The following is a 17,039-nucleotide window of genomic DNA, read 5'->3' as shown; positions in this document are numbered from 1 at the left end:
TTGTGCTTGGTAGATGCCAATGTAGTCATTGGCTCTAATTAATCTATGAAACCTAATTGGCAACATTTTTAAATAAACATGGAAACAAAATGTAAACAAACCAAAAATATTAACAAAGGTGACAACAGGTGTCTGGTTGCCCCTGCAAAAGTGCATTAAAGTTAATGAATACCTGAAATGTATTATCCTGCCTAAATCACGCTCATTTGAATATATATATATATATATATATATATATATATATATATATATATATATATATATATATATATATATATACACACACACGTATGGATGTAGCGTTTATATGGTCGTGCGTTTTTTGAAAAATGCTACATTGAGAGCTACTGTAATTTTGAGAGCCCCGCCCAATTGGTGACGTAATGTAATGCATCCTGATTGGTGGATCAATTGCCTTCCTAAAGCACCAATGAGCGTAAGGTACTCTTTGGTATACCCGTTGCCTCGGAGATTTCCGGATATTTCCGGATCAAGCGAGTAAGGTAAGGAGCGACGAATAATAGCTGAATGTGTTTAATAGCCTAATTTTCGTATTATCAGTGTTTTTAGTTAAAAAAAAAATTTTTTTCCATGGTATTCTACTACGTTTCTTGTGTGTGCTAAAACTGAGTTTAGATACTTTGGAAAAAGTTTGTTTTTTATAAATGTTTTGTAGCGCGATGCTAAGACGCTAACTAGGTAACGTTTGCCGATGGTATAAACACTGCTTTCCATAATTATTATGCCAAGTACATTCATCCTTTACCGTAATTTCATCTTTAAAGAAAGGACAGTCTTTAAGGAAAGTTTTTTTTTGTATTTGTTGTAATGTAAATCTGCTGAGAGGTGCTTCTATGTGATCGTACACACGCGCACTCAAGGTCGTCGCTAATCGTGTGTATTGGTCTCGGTCTCTCTGTCTGGGTATTAAATATAATGTATTTTTTTCTGAATGATCTGATGATCCAGATTTATAAGCCGTTGCTTTGAGCCAGGAAGGCATTTCCCCCCTCCAAAATAGTTAACCAGAAATGTGAAGAGAATTACCTGTTACTATATAATATCTTACAATGTAAATAGTATATGTATTATTTGAGTGTTGTTTTTTCACTTACACGCTAAATTGTGCATTAGCCTTCACCACCTTTACTTCTTTACCACACTCTACTCTCCTCCTTCTTAATCACACACATGTATTCTGCCTTGCTCCTACTTTCATTCCACTTTACTCCAGCGCATCCCTCCGTCTCTCCGCGCTCATCTTATCCTGTCACGTGCGCGCGCGCACACACACACACACACACACACACACACTGACAGATCCGATCTTAAGAGTTTGTATCAGGGTGTCCCAGGTTCGCTCGCTTGCTCTTTCTCTGCGATTCTCTGAGACTAAAGTTAACACAAAAATCCAAACATAATTACTTATTAATATTTAAAATCGTACAAAAAGAATGTGTTATATTTTTTAAGTCTAGTCAAAAAGCTTTTATTGTCATTTCAACCATATATAGCTGATGCAGTACACAGCGTAATGAGACAACGTTCCTCTAGAACCCTGGTGCTACATTTAACAACATAAAGCTACATAAAATAAAACACAGAGCCAAGGCCTAGTAAGTGTCCTCGCTACATAAAGTGCATCGTGTGCAAACATTGCAAGCCATATAGGCGCAAAGACAACACAAGACATGACACATACACAAAACACAAAATAACGCCGCCAGTAAACCTACTGTATATTACACAGTGCAGTGTATGTAAGAGAGAACTGACTACAGGAGTGTACCTTGTGATTACCAAAATGTAAACAAAAGAGTTGGTGCAAAACAGCAATATCAGCAGTCAAAAAGATGTGTAATATGTTAATGTCAAATGTCTATGCATTTTACTGTAATTACAGTATTTAGCCCTTGCGAAGTAAATATTATATGTAGCATTTTATATTTTTTCTTATGGTTACGTCAAATGTCGATGCATATAGTGGTGCCATTACTCGTCGTCATCATCTTCTTTCTCTCTCTCTCTCTCCCTGGTGTTTTTACCAGAAAGTTAACCGTTTAATTAACTCAGCTAAGCTTCATGTCCACAACAATTAACAACATTAAAATATAATTAAATAAATATTTGTTTAAAGGTGGAATATATTGTCTGGTCACTTGAGGATGTATAATGTGAAAACGTGTTACATGGCCTAAAATCACTCCTGATTTAGTAACCTATTCACTGTTAACGTTTGCTGTATAATATTTGTTTTCAACAGAATAAAGATTTAAAATAGTTGAAGAACTCAAAGCAGTCCTCTGTCTCCTGTCTGCTCTGAGGAAGTGAACGACGCCATCATCAGCTAAAGTGTCGACACTTCCAACGTTAAGCTTTCCAGGACCATGGCTACCTGTGTGGCTTCCAGGTGTGATGTTGCTTCTTATGGAGGCAACAAAGCATTTCCTGCTAAAAAGCCAATTACACAAGGTAAGGACTTAACTGTTTACTTCAACTTCCAAGGTTATCCAGTTATGTGTCTTGTATGAAGGAAAAGCTAAAAAAAATAATGCTTCGTCTGCTTTACTGTGCAGTGGCCTTAAACAGTGCCGATGGCATCAATCTGCCACAGAAGATCCTGTTCCAATCAGAGCGTCTCAGCATGAAATGGACCCAAGTGCACCATATTGGAGCAGGTCTTCAAAACCTGGGCAACACATGTTTTCTGAATTCAGCTCTTCAGTGTCTTTCTTACACTGCACCCTTTGCCAACTACATGTTGTCAGGAGAGCATTCCAAAACATGTGAGTCTTCAAATTTCCTTCTGAATACATTTTTGATGTACTTAGCATACAGTGATTTTAATTGTTGCTATATTTTCCTCACAGGTCATGAATCTGAGTTTTGCATGCTGTACGATGCAAAATCACATTACCCTGGTGTTTGCTAATTCTGGGAATGTCATTAAACCCATTGGCGTGCTGCATGAACTAAAACGTGAGCATCCGCCCTCTGTTAAATTACAATAATGCACAGTTACTTATTGGATTTAAACATACCTAAATGTAATTGCTTTTGTTGGCTTTAGGGATTGCAGAGCATTTCCGGTATGGAAATCAAGAAGATGCCCATGAGTTCTTGCGGTACACAGTGGATGCAATGCAAAAGTCCTGCCTGTCTACTGATAAGTGAGTCTGTTTAAACATTGGTTTGGTGCAGCATTTTATTTTATTGATATTATATCTCTCAGTTGTGACATGTGATGTATTGAATATTTGGGCAACCAGTAATATTACTGACTGTATATCTGCCCTGGAACCTGACAAATTTAGGGAAGTGACATATAGTATATTGAACAACCAATTTAATGACTAATAGCTAATGACCTAAAAAACAATGACCAATTAAAAAATGTAGGGCCAATTAATCCTATTGTTTTGGAAATAAACGTTTTTTGAAACCCAGCTGAATCAGTTCAAAACGTCAATTGTGATGTTTACATGGTTTACGTAATCTCTGATCATGGCTGATCTTTCATATATCCCGATTAAACAGGTATATACATGGCACTAATCTGATCCAGCAGATATTTGGAGGACATCTGAGGTCTAGAGGTGAGTTGGGATTTATGCAGTTGTATGTTTATCTCCTGTTTTTTTTTTTGTTTTGTTTGTTTTTTCTTTATTTTAAATGTTAAGTGATGGAGATAATTGTTAGATTTACTAGAACTTTGTTATGCATTTTTATTAGTAGAAGTGTTTGTAAACATGGTAAAACTGAAAATCTGGTTGATTGAATGTCTAATTGAATGATTCTTGTTTCTACAGTAAAGTGTCGGAACTGTAAAGCCGTATCAGATACATTTGATCCTTATATGGATATTGCACTGGACATTGAGGTAACATTGTGTGTCTGTGTGTAATACAATTTTTTATGTACTACTGCTGTAACTGTACTATTGACCTTATATTATAGAAGAAGGCTACCTTATTACTTGAATAACACAGGTTTGTTGTATATGATTAATTATTGCTTGACCCTAATATGTAAATTGTTACGCTAATATTAATTTTATTTATTTTATTTATCTTGCAGAATGCACCATCTATTAATAAGGCTCTTGAGCAGTTTGTGAAGCCTGAGCAGTTGGATTGGGAGAATGCATACAGGTGCAGCAGGTAAGCGTCACATGCATAACTGAGCCGACACTTACAGGATACTTGACCTTAATACGGCAAGAACTTTATGTTGAGCCGTAACTGTTATTGTAAATAATACCTTTTACATTTTATTCTTCCTGTAGTTGTAAGGAAATGGTTAAAGCGTCCAAAAGATTAACCATCGACCGCAACTCCAATGTGCTCACCATCTCTCTGAAACGCTTTGACTTCAGTGGAGTCAAAATCTCCAAGGTAGATGTTTACTCCAAATGTTTTAATAGCCCAGGTAAAATTGTTCATCATAACATATTTCACAGGTATACAATAAAAAAACATCTTTTGATGAATTGTGTTCTCTCCTTTGCACAGGACGTGAGATACAATGAGTATATTGACTTGCGGCCCTACATGTCTAAGTCTCGTGGAGAGCCGCAGATTTACGGGCTGTATGCTGTACTGGTTCACTCAGGCTTCAGCTGCTATGAAGGACACTACTACTGCTATGTAAAGGTGAGACATACTGCACATGTTCAACTCTCAACCTTCTGACGGTGTCGATGACAGGACTAAGGCGACAATGTGTGATGCTCTGTTTCAGGCAAGTAATGGCCAGTGGTATGAGATGAACGATTCATCGGTGACTCCCACTGATATTCGTTCTGTGCTGGACCAACAAGCATACCTGCTGTTCTACATCAAGCAAAGGTATATTATAATTATAATGTTATGCTTTTAATATGTTATTAATGTTTAATTTTAATTGCCGTTTAACCTGGTTTGTTTTGGTTTGTTTAACCAAAGTACATTTTGTACTTGGATTTATTTTTAGGACAACACATCTGAAAAATGGAGATTTTATTCACAAGGGTTTTACTCCAGGCCACTCATCTCCCCGGCCAGTTGTAAAACAGAAGCTAAATGGGCATTCTTGTACCTCCTCACCTATAATTGGCCCACAGCTCCCTCACATGCTAAAGGTACAGTTGCAGTTGCAACAACAAAGAACAAAGAGCTTTATATTGACAAGAAAATTGTAACTTTCAGATCCAGTGTTAGTAACTGTTTTTCTTATTTTACAGAATAATTCATATGTGAATGGCAACGGCTCCTCGAAGGACCATAACAATGGCTTAGAGCCGAGCAGCAGTGGCATTAGTGAAGGGAACACCTCCAAATTGTCCTCCTATTCCTTCACAACTTCATCCTCCAATTCTGATCATCCCGTCCAACCCAGGGTCAAAATGAGCTTTATTGTTGCCAATGGAGAGGTGACACAGTGCAACCCGACCTTATCGTCTGCATCAACTTCCAGCAGTCATTCGTCTCCATTCACAGCTGGTCATCAGCATTTTCACCCTTCATCCTCTACCTCAAAATGCCAGCGCTCCAAGCAGGTCAATGGCACATCCTCATACTGCACTGCTACTTTCCTGGTTCCTTATGATGAGAAATCATCTCATGAGTCTGGCCTGGAGAGCAAATTCTCGGACAGCAGCACGTTTAAGCCTCATGGTGTTGCCAAGACAGCCATTGAGAACGGTGGCATGCACAGCCCTCTTTCTCATAATTCAAGCTCACCTTCACCCTGCAGAAATCCAACAGACTCTCAGAGATCCAACAGCCTCTCAGAGTCTTACACAGGTGCAAATGGTTCAGGACACAGGCATGTGAATGGCCATCACAAAGTCAAAGGCTTCAAACATTCTGACAAGGTAGGAAACTTCTGTTGGAGTGGCATTTTATAATTCTAATGAAAACAGTAGTAAAAAAGAAACGTGTTTACTTTTTTGATACTTAAACATGTGTTGCATTGGAGTGCTTGTGTGACTCTTAATATTATTTGGTTGTTCATTTAATTTTTAGACTTCAGACAGTCCTGCCTCTGCTTCTTCCATAACTGACTCTGATTCGCAGCGTGTGTCAAAGTAAGCACTTTTTCCTGATCACACAATCTCTTCCAATCTTGCAAAAAATATGATCAATTACATTTATTAAATAAATATTGACCATATATATGTTCTGCTCAGCTGTCCCAGATCAGAGGGCCTTCTTTCCCAATCAATCAATACGGAAAGGGCTAAACCACTCACCAACCCTCTTGTTCAGCGTGTCTCGAACCCAGCACCCACACTGGGCACAGACCTCCAGGCATTGTCTAAGCCAGCAGAGGTGATGCCTAAAACACAGGTGACCTTAACAGATTCGTCAAGTAAAGAGAAGGCCACAAAAGAGTCAGCTGTGAGCAATCACAATCTTACCCAGCAGAAGAATGATAAACCTCCATCACAGAGAAGTCCCAAGATGGCAAATATCTGTAAACAAACAAATGGCAAAGACAACATGAAAATGTGTCAGTCTGGCAAAATCCAAGAGCATTACCGATATTTGACTCCTACTGAGGACAAGGATGGAGACAAAAAGAACAGTCGAAACTGCAAAGAGCGTTATGGAGACAGCCATCAGTCAGAAAAAGAGTATTACCCACCTAGGAAACGTGTCCGCGATTCCTCCAGAGATAAAGAGGCAGCTCAGTACCGGGACAAATACGCGGACCATCACAGAGACTACCACTACAAAAGAGGGAGAGAGAAGTATTCGTGGGCTCCGGAATGGGACAGGAGATACCAGACCTCGCACCGCTCTTCAAGACATATATAAAGACATATATAAACATATATAAAGACAAATACATTACTGTTCATCAGAATAGTTATCAGAGAGACTCAGACCACATAGATTTCTGGGCACAATTTCACGTTTTTCTATTGTCATTAAAATATTAAAGCATTTATATTTCTGCAACGGATGGTTAATTTTTTTTTTGGAAATTGTTGTTGTGCATGTTACACTTCCTGAACTTAGGGCTAGTGTGACCACATTACCCGTATACAAGGTTAAAACATTTTTATTTTTTAATAGAAGGACATGTATTGTGCTTGGTAGATGCCTATGTAGTCATTGGCTCTAATTAATCTATGAAACCTAATTGGCAAAATTTTTAAATGAACATTGAAACAAAATGTAAACGAACCAAAAATATTAACAAACAGGTGTCTGGTTGCCCCTGCAAAAGTGCATTAAATTTAATTAATACCTGAAATGTATTATCCTGCCTAAATCATGCTCATTTGACTATATATATATATATATATATATATATATATATATATATATATATATATATATATATATATATAGTCAAATGAGCATGATTTAGGCAGGATAATACATTTCAGTTATTAATGCTCTGTTAATGCTCTGTGTGTGTGTGTGTGTGTGTGTGTGTGTGTGTGTGTGTGTGTGTGTATATATATATATATATATATATATATATATATACACACACACACACACACACACACACACACGCGTATGGCTGTAGCGTTTATATACGGGCGTATTTTTGAAAAATGCTACACAGAGAGCTACTGTAATTTTGAGAGCCCTGCCCAATCGGTTACGTAATGTAATGCATCCTGTTTGGTGGAGCAATTGCCTTCCTAAAGCACCAATGAGCCTAAGGTACTCTTTGTTATACCCGTTGCCTCGGAGATTTCCGTTTATTTCCAGATCAAGCGTGTAAGGTAAGGAGTGACGAATAATAGCTGAATGTGTTTAATAGCCTAATTTTCGTATTATCAGAGTGTTTTTAGTTAAAAAAATATTTTCCATGGTATTTTACTATGTTTTTTGTGTGTGCTAAAACTTGAGTTTAGATACTTTGGAAAAAGTTTGGTTTTTATAAATGTTTTCTAGCGCGATGCTAAGACGCTAGCTAGGTAACGTTTGCCGATGGTATAAACATATACTGCTTTCCATAATTATTATGCCAAGTACATTCATCCTTTACCGTAATTTCATCTTTAAAGAAAGGACAGTCTTTAAGGAACGTTTTTTTCGGTATTTGTTTGTAATGTAAATCCGCTGAGAGGTGCTTCTATGTGATCGTGCACACGCGCACTCAAGATCGTCGCTAAACGTGTGTATGGGTCTTGGTCTCTCTGTCTGGGTATTAAATATAATGTATTTTTTTCTAAATGACCTGATGATCCAGATTTATAAGCCGTCGCTTTGAGTCAGGGAGGCATTTCCCCCATCCAAAATATTTACCAAAAATGTGGAGAGAATTACCTGTTACTATATAATATATTACAATGTAAACAGTATATGTATTATTTAAATGTTGTTGTTTTTTCACTTACACGCTAAATTCTGCATTAGCCTTCACCACCTTTAATTCTTTACCACACTCTACTGTCCTCCTTCTTAATCACACACATGTACTCTGCCTTGCTCCTACTTTCATTCCACTTTACTCCAGCGCATCCCTCCGTCTCTCCACGCTCATCTTATCCTGTCACATGCACGTGTCACAGAGCCAAGGCCTAGTAAGTGTCCTCGCTACATAAAGTTCATCGTGTGCAACCTGGTGCAAACATTGCAAGCCATATAGGCGCAAAGACAACATAAGACAGTGTAGGACACATACACAAAACACAAAATAGCGCCACCAGTAAACCTACTGTATATTACACAGTGCAGTGTGTGTAAGAGAGAACTGACTACAGGAGTGTACCTTGTAATTACCAAAATGTAAACAAAAGAGTTGGTGCAAAACAGCAATATCAGCAGTCAAAAAGATGTGCAATATGTTAATGTCAAATGTCTATGCATTTTACTGTAATTACAGTATTTAGCCCTTGCAAAGTAAATATTATACGTAGCATTTTATATTTTTTCTTATGGTTACGTCAAATGTCGATGCATATAGTGGTGCCATTACTTGTCATCATCTGTTTTTTTTCTCTCGCTCTCTTTCCCTGGTGGTTTTACCAAAAACTTAACCGTTTAACTAACTCAGCTAAGCTTCATGTCCACAACAATTAACAACATTAAAAGATAGTTAAATAAATACTTGTTTAAAGGTGGAATATATTGTCTGGTTGCTTGAGGATGTACAATGTGAAAACGTGTTACATGGCTTAAAAGCACTTCTGATTTAGTAACCTATTCACTGTTTACGTTTGCTGTATAATATTTGTTTTCAACAGAATAAAGATTTAAAATAGTTGACACCGTTTTGAAGAACTCAAAGCAGTCCCCTGTCTCCTGTCTGCTCTGAGAAAGTGAACGACGCCATCATCAGCTAAAGTGTTGACACTTCCAACGTTAAGCTTTCCAGGACCATAGTCACCTGTGTGGCTTCCAGCTGTGATGTTGCTTTTTATGGAGGCAAGAAAGCATTTCCTGCTAAAAAGCCAAATACACAAGGTAAGGACTTAACTGTTTACTTCAACTTCCAAGGTTATCCAGTTGTGTCTTGTATGACGGAAAAGCTAAAAAAAAAATAATGCTTCGTCTGCTTTACTGTGCAGTGGCCTTAAACAGTGCCGATGGCATCAATCTGCCACAGAAGATCCTGTTCCAATCAGAGCGTCTCAGCATGAAATGGACCCAAGTGCACCATATTGGAGCAGGTCTTCAAAACCTGGGCAACACATGTTTTCTGAATTCAGCACTTCAGTGTCTTTCTTACACTGCACCCTTTGCCAACTACATGTTGTCAGGAGAGCATTCCAAAACATGTGAGTCTTCGAATATCCTCCTGAATACATTTTTGATGTACTTAGCATACAGTGATTTTAATTGTTGCTATATTTTCCCTCACAGGTCATGAATCTGAGTTTTGCATGCTGTGTACGATGCAAAATCACATTACCCTGGTGTTTGCTAATTATGGGAATGTCATTAAACCCATTGGCGTGCTGCATGAACTAAAACATGAGCATCCGCCCTCTGTTAAATTACAATAATGCACAGTTACTTATTGGATTTAAACATACCTAAATGTTATTGCTTTTGTTGGCTTTAGGGATTGCAAAGCATTTCCGGTATGGAAATCAAGAAGATGCCCATGAGTTCTTGCGGTACACAGTGGATGCTATGCAAAAGTCCTGCCTGTCTACTGATAAGTGAGTCTGTTTAAACATTGGTTTGGTGCAGCATTTTATATTATTGATATTATATCGCTCAGTTGTGTCATGTGATGTATTGAATATTTGGGCAACCTGTAATATTACTGACTGTATATCTGCCCTGGAACCTGACAAATTTAGGGAGGTGACATATAGTATATTGAACAACCAATTTAATGACTAATAGCTAATGACCTAAAAACAATGACTAATTAAAAAATGTAGGGCCAATTAATCCTATTGTTTTGGAAATAAACGTTTTTTGACACCCAGCTGAATCAGTTCAAAACGTCAATTGTGATGTTTACATGGTTTACGTAATCTCTGATCATGGCTGATCGTTCATATTTCCCGATTAAACAGGTATATACAGGGCACTAATCTGATCCAGCAGATATTTGGAGGACATCTGAGGTCTAGAGGTGAGTTGGGATTTATGCAGTTGTATGTTTATCTCCTGTTTTTTTTTGTTTTGTTTGTTTTTTCTTTATTTTAAATGTTAAGTGATGGAGATAATTGTTAGATTTACTAGAACTTTGTTATGCATTTTTATTAGTAGAAGTGTTTGTAAACATGGTAAAACTGAAAATCTGGTTGATTGAATGTCTAATTTAATGATTCTTGTTTCTACAGTAAAGTGTCGGAACTGTAAAGCTGTATCAGATACATTTGATACTTATATGGATATTGCACTGGACACTGGTTCACTCAGGCGTCGGCTGCTATGAAGGACACTACTACTGCTATGTAAAGGTGAGACATACTGCACATGTTCAACTCTCAACCTTCTGAAGGTATCTATGACAGGACTAAGGTGACAATGTGTGATGCTCTGTTTCAGGCAAGTAATGGCCAGTGGTATGAGATGAACGATTCATCGTGACTCCCACTGATATTCGTTCTGTGCTGGACCAACAAGCATACCTGCTGTTCTACATCAAGCAAGGGTATATTATAATTATAATGTTATGCTTTTAATGTGTTATTAATGTTTTATTTTTAATTGGCGTTTAACCTGGTTTGGATTTATTTTTAGGACAACACATCTGAAAAATGGAGATTTCAACCACAAGGGTTTTACTCCAAGCCACTCATCTCCCCGGCCAGTTGTAAGACAGAAGCTAAATGGGCATTCTTGTACCTCCTCACCTATAATTGGCCCACAGCTCCCTCACATGCTAAAGGTACAGTTGCAGTTGCAACAACAAAGAACAAAGAGCTTTATATTGACAAGAAAATCCTAACTTTCAGATCCAGTGTTAGTAACTGTTTTTCTTATTTTACAGAATAATTCATATGTGAATGGCAACGGCTCCTCGAAGGAACATAACAATGGCTTAGAGCCCAGCAGCAGTGGCATTAGTGAAGGGAACACCTCCGATTTGTCTTCCTATTCCTCCACAACTTCATCCTCCGATTCTGATCATCCCGTCCAACCCAGGGTCAAAATGAGCTTTATTGTTGCCAATGGAGAGGTGACACAGTGCAACCGGACCTTATCGTCTGCATCAACCTCCAGCAGTCATTCGTCTCCATTCACAGCTGGTCATCAGCATTTTCACCCTTCATCTTCTACCTCAAAATGCCAGCGCTCCAAGCAGGTCAATGGCACATCCTCATACTGCACTGCTACTTTCCTGGTTCCTTATGATGAGAAATCATCTCATGAGTCTGGCCTGGAGAGCAAATTCTCGGACAGCAGCACGTTTAAGCCTCATGGTGTTGCCAAGACAGCCATTGAGAACGGTGGCATGCACAGCCCTCTTTCTCATAATTCAAGCTCACCTTCACCCTGCAGAAATCCAACAGACTCTCAGAGATCCAACAGCCTCTCAGAGTCTTACACAGGTGCAAATGGTTCAGGACACAGGCATGTAAATGGCCATCACAAAGTCAACGGCTTCAAACATTCTGACAAGGAAGGAAACTTCTGTTGGACTGCATTTGAGTGCCATTTTATCATTCTAATCAAAACAATAGTAAAAAAGAAACGTGTTTACTTTTTTAATACTTAAACATGTGTTGCATTGGAGTGCTTGTGTGGCTCTTAATATTATTTGTTTGTTTATTTCATTTTTAGACTTCAGACAGTCCTGCCTCTGCTTCTTCCATAACTGACTCTGATTCGCAGCGTGTGTCAAAGTAAGCACTTTTTCCTGATCACACAATCTCTTCCAATCTTGCAAAAAATATGATCAATTACATTTATTTAATAAATATTGACCATATATATGTTCTGTTCAGCTGTCCCAGATCAGAGGGCCTTCTTTCCCCATCAATCAGTACGGAAAGGCCTAAACCACTCACCAACCCTCTTGTTCAGCGTGTCTCGAACCCAGCACCCACACTGGGCACAGACATCCAGGCATTGTCTAAGCCAGCAGAGGTGATGCCTAAAACACAGTTGACCTTAACAGAGGCGTCAAGTAAAGAGAAGGCCACAAAAGAGTCTGCTGTGAGCAATCACAATCTCACCCAGCAGAAGAATGATAAACCTCCATCACAGAGAAGTCCCAAGATGGCAAATATCTGTAAACAAACAAATGGCAAAGACAACATGAAAATGTGTCAGTCTGGCAAACCCAGTTCTTTGAAACGGAAAAGATCGGCTGAGCGCCAAGAGCATTACCGATATTTGACTACCAATCAGGACAAGGATGGAGAAAAAAAGAGCAGTCGAAACTACAAAGAGCATTATGGAGACAGCCATCAGTCAGAAAAAGAGTATTACCCACCTAGGAAACACTTCCGCAATTCCTCCAGAGATAAAGAGGCAGCTCAGTACTGGGACAATCTAATCTCTACATTCCACCATCTCCACCATCCCAAGTATAGTGTAAGAATTGTTGTTATATTTGATATATATAGTTATCTATTCATGATCTTATCTTAAGCTTTTTCTTCGTTTTTATTCACATATGTTTTGAGGGCAAAATAAATGCCCTTTTTATTTTCCCAATTATTGTTAAGGTGCTTTATTCTATAAAATATATACAGTATTTTTTTGCTGCAAGAATGCTTGATATTTTTTAGGGTTAAAGACTTTTTTGCCATGCTCTATGGCTGCACTTTTGAAGATGAATAGACTTCAGGGTGGTCCAATGCCAAAATAATAAGCAAAAAAAACCACTCTTTTTACAAACACTAAATCACCTACAAACAAACCAAAAATTCTCTTCACTTCTCTAACTCCCTCACCAAAAATTGGGCAGAAACATACACCCAACAGAAATGGCAGCCACACCCCTACTCCCGGTGAACAAAACAACAAACCTACATATATTTACAAATGTATAATACAGTGTGTATTTACAGTAAGCTAATCAACTTCAATCAGAACGGGCGTAGGTCAGTAACAGGTAAACACAATTGGGTGCGATTTTAGTTAACTGGAGTGCAGGGGAGGCCTTGACTGGAGTATTGGGATGGCACCTCCACACAAACCACGCACCGCGTACAGGTACAATACAACCCGCAAAATACTGCAGGTTGTAACACCCCCTCACACAAGTGTAAACATACCACATAGGTTCACAACATCATCCAAAAGAACATAAAACGAAATCATTTTTACCAACGTGGAAGAGTGTCAGTAACAACGGGGGTGATGAGCCTGTGATCTGCATCGCTCGAACAAGTAGGGGACATGGACTCACCACTTGAAAGACCTTCCACCAACTATCGGCAGCATTTAGACACCTTTTATGTATTAAACACACCGTGTTCTAAAAAATAACCAGATTGAGCATTAGTAAATTCTGAGATACGAATCAAAGAGTCAAAACAAGGTCCTAGGGACAAATCCGATTTTTGGGTTTCTAATTCAACGAGTGATCTTATCCACAATTTGTTTCTACTGACACAAAAACGTTTCAGACAAATCTATAATATCACCTAGCTTTCTGCTGGGCACATGTTTATACACAGGCCAGAAATACAGAAGGATACTGAATAGCTATATCAGGATTTCACAAGTCCTCTTTCACAAGGATTGCTGAACGAACTGCCACCATTTCGTGACATGGAAAGTTCTCAGTCTCCGAGCATACATGATGCAGTGGTACGCGGATCACAGAGAGTTCAATGCCCTGAATAGAAGTAGGAAAATTTAGAAAAGGGTAGCGCACTTTCTAAAATGAAGGACTAAGCAGCACCAGTGTCTCTCAGAACCGTAACTGGATGCTTTACCCAATCGGCGCTTAGTGATAAAAAACCTGAAGAAATAAAAGACTCAAATGCAGGTTTGACAGTGGGCTTGGATACAGACACCTCCGACAAAACACCTGCGGCAGTAACACCACAATTAAATAACTTTTTTTCATGGCAGCAAAAACACTGGCGAGTTTTGGGAGGAGAGCTGGTGGAAGCATGGGCGTAAATTTCATTTAACAGTAGGGGGGGACAATTAATATAAAATTTCTCCATGAGCAATTTTTGAGGGGGGGGACAAATAATACAGTTAAATTGTACTGACAGTATAAAGACACAGTACATTATTATTGAAGCATGGAGACTGCATCAATTACAATGGTAATTCAAACTGCTTTACATAAAGAAAGTAAAACTATCATAAAAAATAATCACAACAATAAAAACAAGGAATTAAATTTTTTTTTAACATTTTATTTACAAATTAATGAAGACACTTAAGAACAGAATATAAATTGATTATAAAAATACAGTGTGGTCAGTTCAGATGTAGCACAGTGATCATTTAGTAAATGCACAGTTAAACAATATGCTAATTGTGTGTTAATTTTAACATTATTCCAAGTCGTCCCAAATAAAACACTGCATGTGAAACGGCTTTGGTGTGTTAGTGTCAGTGCACTATGCAACAAGCTGTTGTACACAAGCTAACGTTCACTAGATAAGTGATATTTGAATCATCAATAGAGCAGATTCATGGAAAATTACATCCGTAATCAGCATTTTTGCCGCAACGAATTTATGAATGAGTCTGCATCAACTACATTATAGAGAATTGCTTTATTTAGTGAATAAAATAAGTGAATAAAATACCCTACTTAATGGAGATGAAAATTAGTTGAGCCGCAGTCACACACCTGACTCGTGTGTGTAGTGAAGGTGAGATGAACACACACCTGACTCGTGTGTAGAGAAGGTGAGATGAACACACACCTGACTCGTGTGTGTAGAGAAGGTGAGATGAACACACACCTGACTCGTGAGTGTAGTGAATGTGAGATAAACTGAGAAAACAGGCAGTGGGTCAAACCACTGTGAGGAAGGGGAGGGGGGAACTCAACTGTTTCTAAATGCATTTTTGCGGGTTTTTTTCTACTTACACAATTATTTAGGTATACAAACATATATTTTTCATATAATAGAGAGTGCGATTTTTAAAAATATTTTTATTGGGGGGGACATGTCCCCTCCGTCCCCCCCGGGATTTACGCCCATGGGTGGAAGCACGGGTTTGCAGAAGTTTCTTAAGCGCTTTTAATGAGCGTACGGACCCAATGTTAGAAGACGGGTAACTAAACACCGTTTTATGTGTCAACACAAACTCACAAACTGCCAACACGGCAGCTCTATAAGGAACATTGATCTTTTGCTCGTTTAGATACACGACGAGTTGTTCGTATAAATAAGACTTAAACTCCTCCAATAGAACGAGTTCCTTAAGCTGCTCAAAACTCTGCACAAAGCTCGCCGAGCACCACTTCTCAAATAATAAGCAAACACTACATATCACACTTTTACTTTTAACGGAGTTTCTGAAACTCTGCAGGTGTTGTGCCCAGTTCCGACCCCCTGGCCAAAGTCTAAGTTTCAGTCTATCAACATGGACAGCTTTAGTATTTAGCGGTATTATTTAGGCAGGCTGGTTTAAAACAGGCTGCTTTTTTAAAGTTGCATTTTAGCAACAGCGCCCTCTAGGGTCACAACATACGATGGTCACAGAATCTTGTGTAACACCGGTGTTGTGCCGAATTCCGACGCCCCTGGCTGAAATTCCCCTTTCGCGTGCACGCGGACAGTACCGTCGTGTTTCCTGTAGATGGCACTTAAAACACGGATAGTTCGGTCAAATGCTTCCCTGATCCTAACAGGCTCGAAGAGACGATTCTTTGTAGCGAACCAGAAGAGCCGACTCCCGGAGGGAAGAGCCGACTCGGCTACTCGATCCGTACCGAAAACACTATTGTACTGCGCATGTGCGTAAATGCGCCTACTTCCTTTCTGAATTGTCAAAACAGCCACGTTGTTTGCATATGGCTAATTGCTTAATAAACAAATACAAATAAAAAAAAAAGAATAAAGCAAACCGCAATTTTGGTAAAAACGGTATTTATAATACTGTACCGATCCGTAACTGAAATAATTATTTATCAATGCTTATCTTGATATCAATACACATTTTAGTGGAGTAGACACACATGCGAAGTACAAAAAGTGTTTCCGGTCGAATTTTGGTAGCCATGAGAATCTATGCAGGCAGGGGCGGGACTTTATTTTGATACGCGCAACAATCGGCTAATCACATGCAGAGAAGAGGATCTTACCATTACGTGAGAAAAGGAAGGGGAGAAGACGCTTGAAAGAGCGTGAGTGTAGTGGTACAGGCCAGGTACACAGAACGACAGAGAGGTTATTATAATTATTATTATTAATATAATATAATTATTATGCCAAATACCTTCATCCTTTACCGCTTCTATGCGCTCATATACACACACACACACACACACACACACACACACACACACACACACACAGGCAAGTGTCAAGGGTCAGGAAGGCATTTCCCCCCCAAAATATTTAACCAAAAATGTGGATAGAATTACCTGTTACTATATAATATCTTACAATGTAAATATTATACGTATCATTTTTGTCATTTTTGTAAATGCTAAACTGTGCATTATCCTGCCCCGGCATTTCAGATCCTCCACCT

General features: G+C 38.6%; 2 protein-coding genes across 2 annotated transcripts; both read left to right on the top strand.

Annotated features, from left to right (window-relative positions):
• Positions 1-1,624: 1,624 nt before the first annotated feature.
• LOC124389087 (ubiquitin carboxyl-terminal hydrolase 42-like) lies at positions 1,625-6,959 on the top strand. The gene is given in 15 exon segments (XM_046854315.1): positions 1,625-2,472; positions 2,577-2,786; positions 2,871-2,892; positions 2,894-2,979; positions 3,071-3,170; positions 3,538-3,596; positions 3,810-3,880; positions 4,078-4,160; positions 4,286-4,394; positions 4,512-4,652; positions 4,741-4,847; positions 4,972-5,119; positions 5,222-5,854; positions 6,006-6,067; positions 6,170-6,959. Coding segments are annotated over 15 exon segments (2,547 nt in total). The 5' UTR covers positions 1,625-2,387; the 3' UTR covers positions 6,801-6,959.
• A 3,839-nt stretch (positions 6,960-10,798) lies between these two features.
• On the top strand, positions 10,799-13,022 carry LOC124389090. The gene is made up of 6 exons (XM_046854320.1): positions 10,799-10,870; positions 10,959-11,064; positions 11,154-11,301; positions 11,404-12,036; positions 12,198-12,259; positions 12,362-13,022. The coding sequence occupies exons 3-6, from the start codon at positions 11,293-11,295 to the stop codon at positions 13,008-13,010; spliced, it is 1,353 nt and encodes a 450-aa protein (XP_046710276.1). The 5' UTR covers positions 10,799-10,870; positions 10,959-11,064; positions 11,154-11,292; the 3' UTR covers positions 13,011-13,022.
• Positions 13,023-17,039: the final 4,017 nt, after the last annotated feature.

The sequence above is a fragment of the Silurus meridionalis genome, chromosome 7 (genome assembly GCF_014805685.1).
Source record: "Silurus meridionalis isolate SWU-2019-XX chromosome 7, ASM1480568v1, whole genome shotgun sequence".
Taxonomy (NCBI): Eukaryota; Metazoa; Chordata; class Actinopteri; order Siluriformes; family Siluridae; genus Silurus; species Silurus meridionalis.
Note: the sequence above shows the minus strand (reverse complement) of the source record. Positions and strands in the feature narration are given on the sequence as shown.